The 14,231-nt window shown below is 38.7% G+C and overlaps 1 protein-coding gene across 3 annotated transcripts in view; it reads left to right on the plus strand.

The window, feature by feature from the left end:
• Positions 1-14,231, plus strand: part of FAM120C (family with sequence similarity 120 member C) — a 35,047-nt gene that overhangs the window by 14,396 nt on the left and 6,420 nt on the right. Inside the window, exons 4-15 of one of the 3 annotated variants that reach the window (XM_072430875.1) lie at positions 1,996-2,124; positions 2,319-2,421; positions 4,181-4,263; positions 5,806-6,086; positions 6,974-7,253; positions 8,212-8,383; positions 10,875-11,124; positions 11,211-11,325; positions 11,429-11,638; positions 12,192-12,393; positions 12,465-12,603; positions 13,795-13,858. In XM_072430875.1, coding sequence (XP_072286976.1) covers positions 1,996-2,124; positions 2,319-2,421; positions 4,181-4,263; positions 5,806-6,086; positions 6,974-7,253; positions 8,212-8,383; positions 10,875-11,124; positions 11,211-11,325; positions 11,429-11,638; positions 12,192-12,393; positions 12,465-12,603; positions 13,795-13,858 — 2,028 coding nt within the window. The remainder of the gene's footprint in view (positions 1-1,995; positions 2,125-2,318; positions 2,422-4,180; positions 4,264-5,805; positions 6,087-6,973; positions 7,254-8,211; positions 8,384-10,874; positions 11,125-11,210; positions 11,326-11,428; positions 11,639-12,191; positions 12,394-12,464; positions 12,604-13,794; positions 13,859-14,231) is intronic. The other 2 variants (XM_072430876.1, XM_072430877.1) reach the window with 2 other exon arrangements.

Here is a 14,231-nt window from a genome sequence, read left to right on the forward strand (position 1 = left end):
TGAATTTGCATATTTTATATCACCATGTGTATATAATTTGCCATTGATAGAACCATGCTAGTTGAACCACAGAAAGAACCATGAAGATTTATAAAGCCATAGTCTGGGAATCTATTATGTATTTCAAACCCTGGGTCCACTCCCTGGGTCTCAAAAGTTGCACTAAACTTCATGTTGCTACAGAGACAGAGGCAGTGTGGAGGTCAACAATAGGAGCTAATGAAAGCTACCAAAACCCCAAGACATTGCCAGTTTCCTGATAAATTTGTGGGAAGAATTCATGAGTAGTATGAGAATTAAAAAAGATTGTCTTCGCTTACAAGAATGCCTTACGTTAAAAAAATGTTAGTACAGGTAGTCCCCGGGTTACATACAAGATGGGAACTGTAAGTTTGTTCCTAAGTTGAATTTGTATGTAAGTTGGAACCATGTACATTATTTTAATAAATGCAGTTAGGACATTTGTTTGTCTCAACATAATATTAGGCAGCGTGGTGTCAGTTGCTGTATAAGATCCTCACTGTGAGTTAATCACAAACAAAGCAAAAAAGAACAAAAAAAAACTTTATAGAGCCTAGACATTCATTAACTTCTGGAGCAAGTTGTGCTTTGATATGCAAAAAGAAACAACTACAGAGTTTGTCTTGGTCATTAAAAAATTACAAGATCTTGGAGAAAGAGCTTAGTCTCAGCTGTGTTTAGCAAAAGATTTCTTCTGCAAGTTTTTTCTAGGAGGCATCTGTATGTCGGATGTCCTTAACCCGGGGACTACCTGTATAGTGAAAGGGTTGGGTGACTTTAAAATGAATTTGTGCCTAGGTTATGTACACTAAGGTATTTGATGTTACTTCTGAAAAAGCAGTAAAAGCAATTTAAAACAAGCCCGTATTTACCTCTTGAGTTGTTCGAAGTTCTTTAAGTTGGTTCTAATTCTAAGTTGTAATGCCAGCCTGAGGTTTGGAGGTTTTATTGTGATCTTTCTATTATTGAAGAATTTATTACTTCACAGTACAATCTACAAGCTCTTTTACTACTTGCTAAGAAAATTTAGGTGAGTACAGTGGCCATGTCCGTTCATACCTTAAAGCAGAGCTAAACCCTTAGGATACTCACCTGTTCATATTCTGTTGCGATGCCATCGTCTTACTTCTCTTCCACATTCTGATCTTCAGCCATTTTATTTAGCTGGGGCATGATGATGGAATTTCCACACTTCCAGTTTCTGCACCCATAAGGGAAGCTGGAAGTGCACAGCTCAGCAAAATTTCACAGATGGGTGGTAATTGGGCAGGTAAGCATACTTATTGCAAAAGGGACATCGCCTGTCCTTTCTGCATTAAGGACCTGCCTGATGCTAAATTTTTAAAGTGGAATATTAGTTACACTTTAAGATGGTTTGGGTGTAATCCAAATGCAAAATGTGAGCAAAAGCACATCCTCTGCAAGCTAAAGCGGACTTGAAAGTATAAGGATCTCTATGCCACTTGCTTTTTTCTCTACAGTACAGACATAAAAAATTTGCCTGAAGAGTAGCCATTCAATATGCGGCATGCACATGACATAAGGGGACATTGTCACCTATTTAAATATTCTGTTTTTGTAATGCGTGTTTTCAGTGACAATTTGTAAACTTACATGACTTTTTCCACAACTTCCTAAAGCGGAACTACACTGACCCATCCGTCAGTGATTCAGCAACCATAAGCTCCACTCACCCAGTAGATCTTTGGCAACTTTCGCAGGAATTCTTTCATACCAGCATAGAATGACATGTACATAAAACTGCACATGTGCAGCTCAGTATTTGAAACCATTTTAATCATGATTATAGTGTTGACACTTCTAAGTGTTCTTTACTGTTGAAGCATTTGGCTCCCTAAGATGCTCACAATCTGTTTTTCTACTACAGTCATACACTTGCTCAGTACCTCTACATGTTCCTGCGTTGTCTGTTCAAAACAGCCTGACATCCAGACCTGTTTTCTGCTTCTATAGGTCCGTGCTCACCAGCTTGTGTTACCTCCTTGTGATGTAGTGATAAAAGCCGTCTCTGAATATGTGGCAACAATTAAAGATGCCTCTAATTTGGACACAGTGGGGAAGGAAATATTCAGACACTCTCAGGTATGAATTTAACATGTTTGTTTTTTGTTTTTTTTACCCAAGATCCTGATCTGGGATCTTGATAATGTGAGTTTGTTTTTATTGCATAGAGATGTGACTGCTGGGGCCATGTAATATTGGTTCCTCTTAAATGGTTTTGATTTGATTTTTACAGCTTTTTTTGTTAAATGTTTCAAAAATGAATTGTTTTACAGTCTAGAACAGAAGACAAGATTGAAAGATTTAAAAAAGCTGTGGAATATTACTCCATTGCAACCAAACAGCGTCCTCAACCAATGAACCCGTCGCCTTTTGTTGGTGAGTATGTAAATATACCTATGTGTGTATTCTTGCTGAGAAATAGTATTGTTTAACTTGAACTCTATCTTTTTTTTAACATGGGGGAACTTCTATAAATACTATATCCACAGCACAACGTGTATCTAGAATGTCACCCCTATAGATAGTCATTGGTGTCACTTAAACTGACTTGTGAATTGCTTCAAATTGCTTCTTGCCCTAGGAACCCCTAACAACCTCTGGAGCAACAATACACAAGTAGTTACACATCTATACATTTATTTTTTTCTCAAAACTTTAGCATTACCTGTCTTGCACAGCTTTAAAGACATTTTCCTTTACTGAAATTGCTTACTTTGATTTCACTGCACACATTTGACTTCTCACACTCTGCATCAAGTCAGCGACCATCCGATTTCCTGGCTGAAGGATGTCCAGCATCATGCAGCCTTTTTCTTTTTTCTGGCCTGCCCCTCCAATTAGGTGAATTTTAGACTGTTTGATCATAGAGTCACAGCATTACTGGTGGCTGTTACCTAGTGTATTTACATCACCCCTTTTTGCTCTTCCACCAGCTGTTTTTTTTTTTCCATTGCCTTTCATGTAATAAAAAGTAGGGACCAGAGAAAGCAAATATTAGCAGATTAACTTCCCTAGCAGTCTAATTCCGTCCAAATTTCCATGCAAAAAGTGGTACATTTTTTTGCATGGGAATTTTTTTTCATTGTAGGCTGTAATTCTTAGACATAACACACTGATATTTATTAAATGTAGTAATAAATTTTAATTAAAAAAACAGTAAAACGTAAAGTAACTGTACAGTAGCATGTTTAATATATATATATATATATATATATATACATTATATGAATATTTATTTTGTATTGGACTCAATACAGCTATTTTGTATTGACACCTGCGAGGACCAGCAGGACGCCGGGGGACAGTGACGGAGCAAGGTGTTTTTTTTTCTTTGAGTTAAAAGCTACCCCGAGTGTGACTCGGGATTACTGCTTTTTGCATGTAAAATCCACCTCGAGTTACACTCCGGATTACCGCTAGGGGGATTAAACACACTGTGCAATAAAAGCTGCATCAAGTCAGCAACCATCTTATTTTCATAGCTGCAGCATCATGCAGCCTTTTCTAACTCTGGTCTACCCCTCCCGGTATGTGAATTTTAGAACTTTTGATCATAGTCGCAGCATTACTAGTGAGTGTTACCAAGGGCATTTACATCACTCCTTTTAGCAGCTGTAATTTTTTTTTTTTTTTGGGGTTGCATTTCGTGTAATGAAAATGAAAAGTAGGGACCAGGAAAAACAAATATTAGCAGGTTAAACTTTAGCTTTGAATGCAGTCTCTTTAAAGCAGAGCTAAAGTGAAAAAGAAAGTAGCAGCACAATGAGCACATTCTCTTTATGTGCTTACATGATGGAAGCTTGACGGAAGAGAAAGCAGAGTGACAGAAAGAAGAGCCTAACCACTGTAGTGCTTCTCCTTTCACTGCCCATTCATAGACTGAGATGCATCCAGGACAACCTGGAAAACATTGTGGGGAATATTTCTGGTTTCAAATTTTATACTGTTGCAAAAGCTGTTTATTTTCTTTCTCTTAAGGGTTTTTCATTTTAATTGTGGTGTTTTGGCTAAGATAGGTACTGCAACAGTATACATTGTTTGTAAGTTTACGTCATAATTATCATGCAATGCTGGAATTATATTTCAATATTTACTTTGCATATATTTGAATCATTTGCATGAATATTTCCCTCAGTTGCAGGGTACCCTCCCAATCAGTTTGGAGTACCTCCTCTTCCTCATAACCAGATGGGAGGAATGCCTGTTGGGAAGCCCATGGTGAGTTTTGCAAAAAACGTATGTAAACCTAACACAAAATGTGTGGTATGCAAGTAGCTTACCATTCTATAAATGTGCTGGCTTCATTTGTTTTTGTTTTTTTTTTTTTCATCTTTATTTTTAGCTGGTAATCCTACCCCTTTGTGTCTAGGGTGATAACACTTGTTCAGTGTACGCTGAATAGCTGCAGGCCTCCATGAACAAAGCTCTTAAAAATACAGCTGCCTTATAACTTCTTCTGTGTAATAATTTCCACTTATTTAACATTACTTGCTTAACATTAGAATACTTTACTGTAGATAGCAAATCTTGTTTATACTGCAGCATAATATTCCCCAATAGATTGTGCCATAGCCACTGATCAAATTTGTCATTCAAAACTAAAAATAAATAATTCTCCCTAAATGTTTTAAGAGGTTTTGCATTATCAAAGCAGGTTTAATATTGGCAAGGAGTTTGATTTTTGACATCAGTCCCTCTGTTTATTTAAATTTAAAAGGGAATCCTTAATATTTTATTTTCTATTTATTGTTTGACCAAAAAATTATAAATGTTCAATAAATATTTAATATCTGTATAGTTCCAGTTAGCAGGGGGAGGGATAGTCTCCTTTTAATTGTTTTTTCCAGGTTAACCTAAACTATCCTCATAAAAGCCTGAATGGAAATGTAGCTGTAGTGCTTTCCGTTGGAAAACACATCATTTTTTGCCTAATCAGTGTCGTGGGTGCATCCTGTGTGCAAATAACCAAAATATTTATTTGGTACATCTGGTGACCATACACTGTCAGCGCTAAATCCTTTCAGCGCACCATGGAACCCAGTTTAGATCTTACAAGTTGGGCCTGGTCTTGCAGAAGATTCTGCATTCTTGGCAAACCGACAGTAAGGCATTCACATTACATTGTGGGGGAATTTGGGAAGTGTCCAAAAAATTTTAGGCTGGGGCCTGTTAAAGTGCAGCAAAGACAAATAGTTACAACAGCAGAACTGGACAATGTCAGGTCCTTTTCTTTTTCACTTAGGTATGAATTTATACATTTTTAATTATGCTAGCCAGCTGGGGTCTAAAACACAGATATTTTTGTTTTTTATAGCTGCAATGTTTGTTTGATTGGCCTTTTAAATTGTAAATTAGGAACAGTATCGTATTTTCTTTTATGCATAAAAAGTAAAAATGCAAAGGCTTAAGTCCAGGGAGTATAAGATTAATCTGGACACAAACACCTTGCAGCAGTGGTCGCCAACCTTTTCGGTCCCGCAGACCACTAAAATTACCGGCCCCGGACTGCACATGCGTGACCCCATAGTGACGCCATGATGCCATAACCACGCCCACTCTCCCATCGCAGGCTCAGATCTGGGCGGGTTGTGTCCAAAGACAACCTGCCCATTTTCCTGAGACTGAGATTTGTACAGGGGACCACTGGTTGGCGGACGCTGCCTTGCAGGACTGGATAAGCCCATACTAAGGGTTTATTTACATTTTAATTGTTTGAGACAGAAATGTATGATTTCAAAATATTCTTATTCTATTTTATAGTTTAGCCATCAGATGCCTCCAAAGCTTCCCTATCAGCATCATCCCTTTCCTCCAGGACACAACTCTGGTTTTATGTTTCCTCCTCACCCCATGGGAGATCTGTCTCACTTTCATGATGACAACTTTCTAAAAGGAGGACCATTCTCAGGCTGGTCCATACCTTATGACACAACTGCTTCCAAATTTCCCAATCACCTGACTTTGAAACCTTCTCCGTCATCTGGTCACGATTCATCACCATCTTCATCTTCCGATGAAGATCAGAATGGTGCCGCATCCAAGTAAGCATATAAAACCTGTAGTAGTAATAAATTGTTGGACACTTGATGTTTTTGCAATTCATTGCTTGTTACTTAAGGTGTTGATGTTTTTTTTTTATTTAAATAGTTCTGCACAATTTAAAGATTGTTGTATTTAATGGGGAAAGTAACCCTTCAACACTCTCTTTGTTAAGAATAATTTTACCTGTAATGTTTTTAAATAGAAACTTTTAGCTGCAGTCTGTTCTGTATTGCAGCCAAGTTTCAATCAAACAACTAGCATATTGAGATAAGCAAAAGGGCCATAAAGATTTATTAGCAAGGTTTTGATGCAGATGGGGACTAATTTTCTGTGACAGTCGAAGCCTCCTTTTTTTTAAGCCTCCAGTCTTAGAACGTTAAAATCAGGGGTCGGCAAACTTTTATGGCCACTAGGCCATTTCAGAGGTGGGCGGGAGCACACTAGGCCGGGCTCCCGCTCTAATGGCTCCGCCCGCCACCAGGGAACGCCCCCTGACGTGAAATTCCTCTCCTCCGTATGCATTGCGAGGAGAGGGATTTCCCTTCAGGGAGCATGCTATATTTGCTGCGGTGGTGAAAGTATCAACATCGGCTGTGGTAAACGGGAGCCAGAGCAAGGAGGCGGCACCATAGCTCCAGAGCGCTGTCTCCGGTAGTTCCTAACGCCCCCTGGCAGATCTGGCCGGCATTAGACTGGATCGGCCAGGGGGCTTTAGGCCGGAATGAACTACTGGCTAGGCCTTTTCTGGCCTAAAGGCTGGAGTTTGCCGACTCCTGGTTTAAATGTTAAGGAAATAATTCAAATATTTGGATCCTCTGAAAGATTTTTTGATGGCTTTGTTGTGCCTTGGTGATATTTGACTTCTTTCTTTCCATCCATCATACAGCCATGTCACAGATGCTCGACAGCACAAGTCTAATTGGGAAGAGTCCTCTGGAGATAAAATGTCACAGAACTGGGGCCATCAGTCTGGATCTGGAGACTCCCAGCAAAATATAGGGCAAAATGAATCACAGATTCCATCGCTGCTGTCCATGGCAACCAGAAACCATATGGATATCACCACGCCACCTTTACCTCCTGTGGCTCCTGAAGTATTACGAGTGGCAGAGCATAGACATCGGCGGGGTCTCATGTACCCGTACATCTACCATGTTCTCACCAAGGTTTGTACTATTCAAAATTATGATAGAACTTCAGAGATCTAAAGTGTTTGCAGTTGTTACCATAGGATTTTTGCCTGTCATATATTCTATTGTAGTTTTCCACAATTATATTGAAAAAAACTAATGTTAGCCCCAATTCAATATATAGTGTTTGCCTGTAGTTATTGTGCAGAGCTTAACCTTTAACCAATAATGTGTTCTTCCAGCACTTACATGATGGACTGCAGGCAGGTCCTATTGTTATACCGTGTTTCCCCCAAAATAAGACACTGTCTTATATTTTTTTGGGCTTCCAAAAACACACTAGGTCTTATTTTCAGGGTAGGTCTTATATACTTTTTTTAATGAAAAAAAACACTTACCATATTCATGTAGAACAATGTACATTTGAGAGTTTTATATGGTGACCCAATTGTAAATTAAACTCTTCATTGATTCATTGCTACCGGTATTGGTTACTGAATTCAGCATTTCTCTTCAGCCAGCTTGTCCTTACAAACCTAAAATCAGCACAAAATGTGGCTGGGGCAATGATTGCTCACATTTTTATTTTATTTTTTTTATTTTTATACCGTAATTGTGCTGGTTAAAATAAAAAAAAAAAACTTACCTTATCAGAAGACGCGAGCCGAGTTCCTGGCTTCTGACAGGCGAAGTGCATGTAATATCACTCCGCCTGTGACAGGAGCCGGAACTAAAAGGCAAGCATCGGCTTGTGCGGCTCCGGAGTGTGTACGCCTGCTGTCTCCCGCTCGGTGAGTATTTTTTTTTTCTTTTTCTACTAGGTCTTATTTTCGGGGTAGGTCTTATTTTCGGGGAAACACGGTAGTTAGGCTAAAGTTGGCCAGGTCTATCACCCTCTTTCATTTATGCCAATGAAGCATTCTGTGTCAGTCCTAATACTGAAGATGGTCTACACAACTTTTACCTTTTAAATGGATTTCTCTTCTTCCCATAGGGTGAGATTAAATTGCCAGTGTGCATAGAGGATGAATGCAACACTGATCTCCCCCCAGCCACCATTCTTTTCCGCCCAGCACGCCAATATGTATACGGAGTCTTATTCAGCCTGGCTGAGACTCAGAGGCGGCTTGAGCGGCTAGCCATGCGCAGGCGTCTGCCAGTGGATGGTAAGGGAACTTATGTGTGCTTTTTATGTAGTTGTTTCATGTTCTTTATGTGTGTTTTCTAGGTTTGAACACTTGAAAACATTTAACAAATATGGCAAAAAGAATATCTACGCCTTGTGGGTTTCCTGTCCAGGCTAGTTCTTTTTTCTCTTAGTCCCTATAAGTCCCTTTGTTCTGCTAAGCAGTCTTATCTGCCGTAATCTTCCTAAGGATATTTTTGTCTGCTGTTTTGCTGTCAGCCTCTCTGCTTAGTTGCAGGGTTGTTTTCAGGTTTGTTTTTTGGTAGCTGACGTGTCATTGCTAAATTAGTACAACTGTCCTGTTTAAAGGGCTTTGAACGTTGACTGTCAAATTATAAATTAACTATGAAATAACGTAATATTTACACCTAAACATCAAATTGTACTTGTACATCCTCTGAAATGAGGATGTTTAACTTCTATGTAGCTTTGCTCAATTATTACTTTATTATAGATTGTGTTTTTTGAAGAATTTGGAATATGCACTGGCACACCCGAAATGTTTATTTCAGGCATTACTCAAATTTCTTTTTACATCTCTCTCCCTTTTTAGATAGGTCCCACCATAATGATTTCCCTTCCTTTTGTTCCAGTAATGATAAACTGTTTTTATTATTCTATGTGACAGCATTGTTAGGGTTGTAAAATGTAGGGGCCAGCTAATGAGGAGTTCAATTCCTACTGCTTTAAACATGCCCCAAATTCCTTTCTCTGCAGTGTGTGGATAGGTGCTTCAGAATCGAGGCATTAGCACTGCTGTTATAGAAAAGAATTTCAATTTTGCAAATGAAAAGCAGTGTTTAAGCTGGATGGGAAGAAATTGCAGGGGGTGGCAGTCCCTGTATTATGACCCAACCCAGGTCAGGTGGTTATTGAAAAGTGCCAGGCGGTGCACCCAGCTAAAAAGGCTAGGGAGAACACTGGGAAAGGAACAAAGAGGATGGGTAAAATGTGTAAACAGGGGTGACAGCACTGTAAGTCATTGAATTTCAGCAGGGATGCTGTTCTGACGACCTAAACTGTGGAGGTATGGGCACACATATATTTACTTGCAGCAGGTTTCAAAAAGATAAAACATTGAGAAATGTGCATGTACTACCCGATTTAAACTTTTATACCTTTTTACTACTACTTTAATAGTTTTTTTTTTTTTTTTTTTTTTTTATACCATTTAGGATTTCCTGACATTTTCCATTTTCATTCAGTTTTTAGTGTTCAGATTCGTTTTAAGAGGTAGTTGATTTACCTGACTAATTGTAATATACACAAGCACCTTTTTAAAAAAGAAAACATTTTTGCATCAGAAGGAAAAAAGAGTGAATTATTGTGTATATGATATCTCTTTTGAGCTGTTAGAGGGGGAGTTTTGCCCTGCAGTGTAACTTTTCTCAGCTGGGTTATGTGTCTCGATTTCACATTGCATACATTGTTGTGGTGGTGCACATTGCATCAACATGACTTCTTCAATCTGGGTAATGTCGTCCGAACCCCTTGGCCTTCACAGATGCAATATCTTTCATACTTCAATAACAAAATAACTTGCTCTTGACTTAGGACTGCCTGCCATTGGCATTTGAGCCTAGTTGCTTATTAGGTCAGGCCACACCACTGCAACAGCTCATGTTTCCGCTTCATGAAATCCCTTGCTCAGATCAAGGTTAGTCTTCCATCTTTTGGATGATTATGACTTAGCGATTTCTTATGTAGCTGTTTCAACAGGTGCCGATACAAAGAACATGCTTCACCTTGCATTCCAGCTACTCAACTGCCTAAAGACCTTAGGCATTTGCATTCATAGCAGTCATCTTTCTTTTCCCCCCTTATGACATCATGTATTTTGTTAACCAAAATTATATTGCTTCCTTACCAAAATACATCTGTTTCTTGATCTATGTACAATCCCTGCAAAATTGCAATGTATAAAAAGAGGTTTTGAAATAATTTATTTGCCCCTTTAATGAGCCATTATGTGACCACTTTTCAGCTGATATAAACTGTAGGGTCAGGGCAGTGGACAGGAATAAACCAGCAAAACACTTAATGTACTGGTAATGCTGCTCTAGGCATATAGTATAAATGAATGAAAGGCTCTGTCAGGTGCTGCTGTCAATCAAGATCGGACGACCAACCCTACAGGTTAGCATACCTGGGCATCTTGATGTAGAACAAGGACGCTAGGCACAGGAGCTGATGCACAGGAGGAACAATGCTGATAGAAAGCTACCTATTTATAATGTTGCTGCTTTGGGTTTTTAAACAGTCTGTGTAAATCTGTGTGTTATTGTAGACCTTGGAAACATTTTATTTTCTTAACTCCCAGCTTGTTGAGTGTAGAGATTTCTTAAACTATTATATTATGATTTTATTTGGACATTGGCTTTTCCACAGTTTTCTGCACTGGTACAGAACTACAAACTTCCCACTTACTGAAAGACAGCCATCTAATTTTTTGGTGATTTTTGCCTTTTCAGTTCCACCAGTGATAGTTAAGGAATGGTCTGCTTATAAAGGGAAGTCGCCTCAGACTCCAGAGTTGGTATCGGCCTTGACTTTCAGAGAATGGACTTGTCCTAACCTAAAGAAACTGTGGCTTGGCAAAGCTGTAGAGGATAAAAACCGCCGAATGAGAGCTTTCCTGGCCTGCATGAAGTCAGATACACCAAGCATGTTAAACCCAGCTAATGTGCCCACACATCTCCTCCTCATGTGCTGCGTGCTGCGGTGAGAAAAGCCAGCAAAACTTAAGCTTTTAAAGTCTATAGTTACTTCTAAATTGCACCGAGTCACAAAGTGTTTTTTATTTGCAGATATATGATGCAGTGGCCTGGGGGAAGAATATTACTTAGGCATGAGCTGGATGCATTTCTAGCACAGGCTGTATCTGCACAACTTTATGAGCCAGACCAGCTACAGGAGCTTAAGGTAGGTCATTTTGTACAATAGATTTTTATTTTATTCACAAAATTTGTTACACAAAATATATTTACTGTAAGTGACTGTTATTAATCTTGTCTTCACTGATCAGATTGAGAAACTGGATGCCCGAGGTGTGCAACTTGCAGCTCTCTTCATGAGTGGCGTGGACACCGCACTATTTGCCAATGATGCCTGCGGCCAGCCTGTTCCATGGGAGCACTGCTGTCCCTGGATTTACTTTGATGGCAAGCTTTTCCAGAGCAAACTGAACCGAGCAGGAAGGGAGAAAGCACCTTTAATTGATCTTTGTGATGGTCAGGTAAGAAGTCAGTAGTGGTACGATGGATGAAACTATAGATAGTTCCTGATAAACAATAGTTTTGTAAATCCAATTTTACAAGTTATGTGAAGTGAATATGTAGTCCTTATAATAGTTATACTGTAAGCAGATTATAGGATACAAATTAATATACTTTATTCATTCATACATCATATAACAAAATTTTTTTTAGTACCTCAGTAAGTTTTGGTATTAGCCCCTCTGTATAACAGAACTGGGACTTTAACAGAGAATTGGCAAACCACTTGTTCTGCAATTCTGCTTTACCCCGGGATCAGGCAGGCCTATATTGCAGAAAGGGATTGTCGATGTCCATTCTGCTATAAAACATACACACCTGCCTGTGAACTTTCCTAGACACCTGTTGTATCATAGTGATCCTACCGTATGAGGGTCTTAATCATTGTGGTGTGTCCAATCAATGTGTGGTCCTTGACAGTGACAAGTCTGTCTTGCTAAGTTAGGTATTGAAACAGTAAAGCATCAATTGGTCTTTTTTGTAGGTTATTTTTATCTATTTCTTTCACTGCAGGCAGAACAGGCAGCCAAAGTGGAGAAGATGAGACAGAGTATCTTGGAGGGGATCAACCTAAACCGCCAACCTCCTCCACCACTTCTGCCACCACCACCTTTCATGCCACCCATGATGCCACCCTTTTACCCTGTTCCACTATATCCTAGAGCCATGGGTTCCATGCCCCCACCTCCTCCAGGAAGAAACAGAGGGTTTTCAGGTGTGTATTGTACTATTTCATACAAGTGATGTATATTTTAGAATTTAGTTAACTTTTTACATTCTTTGCAGGCGTTCATCCTATTCCACCACAAGGGGGCAAGCTGGAGATTGCTGGTATGGTTGTTGGTCAGTGGGCAGGCAGTAAACCTTCCCGTGGCCGGGGAACTATTGGAATGCAAGTGGTCTCTGTTGGGGGTCCAGGAAAAGGGTAAGCATGGTATACAAATAACTATACGTTGTTCTTATGTAACATACTCGGTGTGAACAAGCTTGTTTGCATTTTCTCACCATTATGCAAATATTTGTAAACATACTACTTCAACTTAATAATATACAAGAAAGTTGTTGTATACAAGTGTTGCATTTGACTGTAAGTTGTGTTTTGCAGATGATACATTTATCCTTAGATCACTTAGAGAAATGTTGGCATACTTCAGACAGAAAGAAGGATAAAAATACTGCTTACTGGCATTACACATTCCATAAGTGAAAGATCAAGAACTGCACTTTACATTGTTATCTTTTCAGTTTAGCATTCATAATTTTTACTGGAGTAGTTAGGATATAATGAGGGCAAGCCAGGCTCTTTATACTGAAAACAGATATTCATTTTACACTTAGTTTACTTAGCCGTGATTACCAATGTAGGTTGCAGTATCCTGTGTAACTTTTTGCAGGGCTTGCTTTGGCATTTTCTAAACTTCGTGCTTAATGGAAAAATTGAAACGATTGCTTATTTACCATATTGATCACTAGTTTCTAATAATTGCAATTCTTTAAATAGTGTTTGATGTAATCTTCTTCCTCTATTCCCCCAAGCACCCCTCCCCCAGTCCCTGTTTATCACAGCTTGATTTATGCAAGCATACGCCTAATGTCCAAACATTGTTGGCAGTGTTCAACCCAGAAATTGTTTCCTGTCGAGTGGTAGGAAGCTGTAGGCGGGTGGCAGCCCCTGTTTTGTGACCCAACATTTTAGTAACAAAATTTTGGTTTATTTTGTAGATCTTACTTTAGTCTGCTGCCTTCACGGGTGAACTTGGGCATGTGGTACTATTGTAGAAATTTCTGACTATACATGTGTGACACAGCCATTACTACTTGTACTGTGTATTCTATCACACAGTAATGTCATAGGGTACACACCATACATCAGGTTTTTAATGGTTTTTATTTAATTGAAGGGTGGTTCAGGCTATATTGAGTAGTGTGTTTTGACAGTGTACAATAAATATGCACTTCACATTTTTATCTTTGAATTATTTGTTCTGTACATTTTCAATTAATGGTAATTATCTTCTTTCAGAATGATATTGTGTGAAAATAGAGCCAATACTATGGATAATAAATAGTTATCTGCAAACCAACAGATCTGATTTCCTCTCTGTCTTTTTCTTAGGCGTGGAAGAGATCCTGCTGCTAATAAAATGGCAAAAACAAACAAAAAAGTGAGCAAGCAGGTATTTAGTATTAAACCACAACTGTGTGCTTGATAGTATATGTGATATGTATGTTTAGGATGGAGGCAACTTACTTTACTTTAGTGGGTGCTTGGTATTCTTGATTCATTAATTATTTAGGCCAATAAATATTTTTTTCTAGATCCTAATATTTTATATATAGCTTTAGTTGAGTTTGGTTTTCCTGTGTAGGTTAGAAGCAGCAGCAAGTCATATAGATCCTGCCCCATCTTCTGGCTGGAGGGCATCCAGTATCCTCTATCCCTTTCACCTAATGTTTTACATTTCCTTTTTTTTTTAAACATTTTTTATTTTCATTTTGCATTTTTATTTTACAACAATAAAAAAAAGGATGGAAAAAAGGACATAACATACA

The sequence above is a fragment of the Pyxicephalus adspersus genome, chromosome Z (genome assembly GCF_032062135.1).
Source record: "Pyxicephalus adspersus chromosome Z, UCB_Pads_2.0, whole genome shotgun sequence".
In the NCBI taxonomy this organism is placed as follows: Eukaryota; Metazoa; Chordata; class Amphibia; order Anura; family Pyxicephalidae; genus Pyxicephalus; species Pyxicephalus adspersus.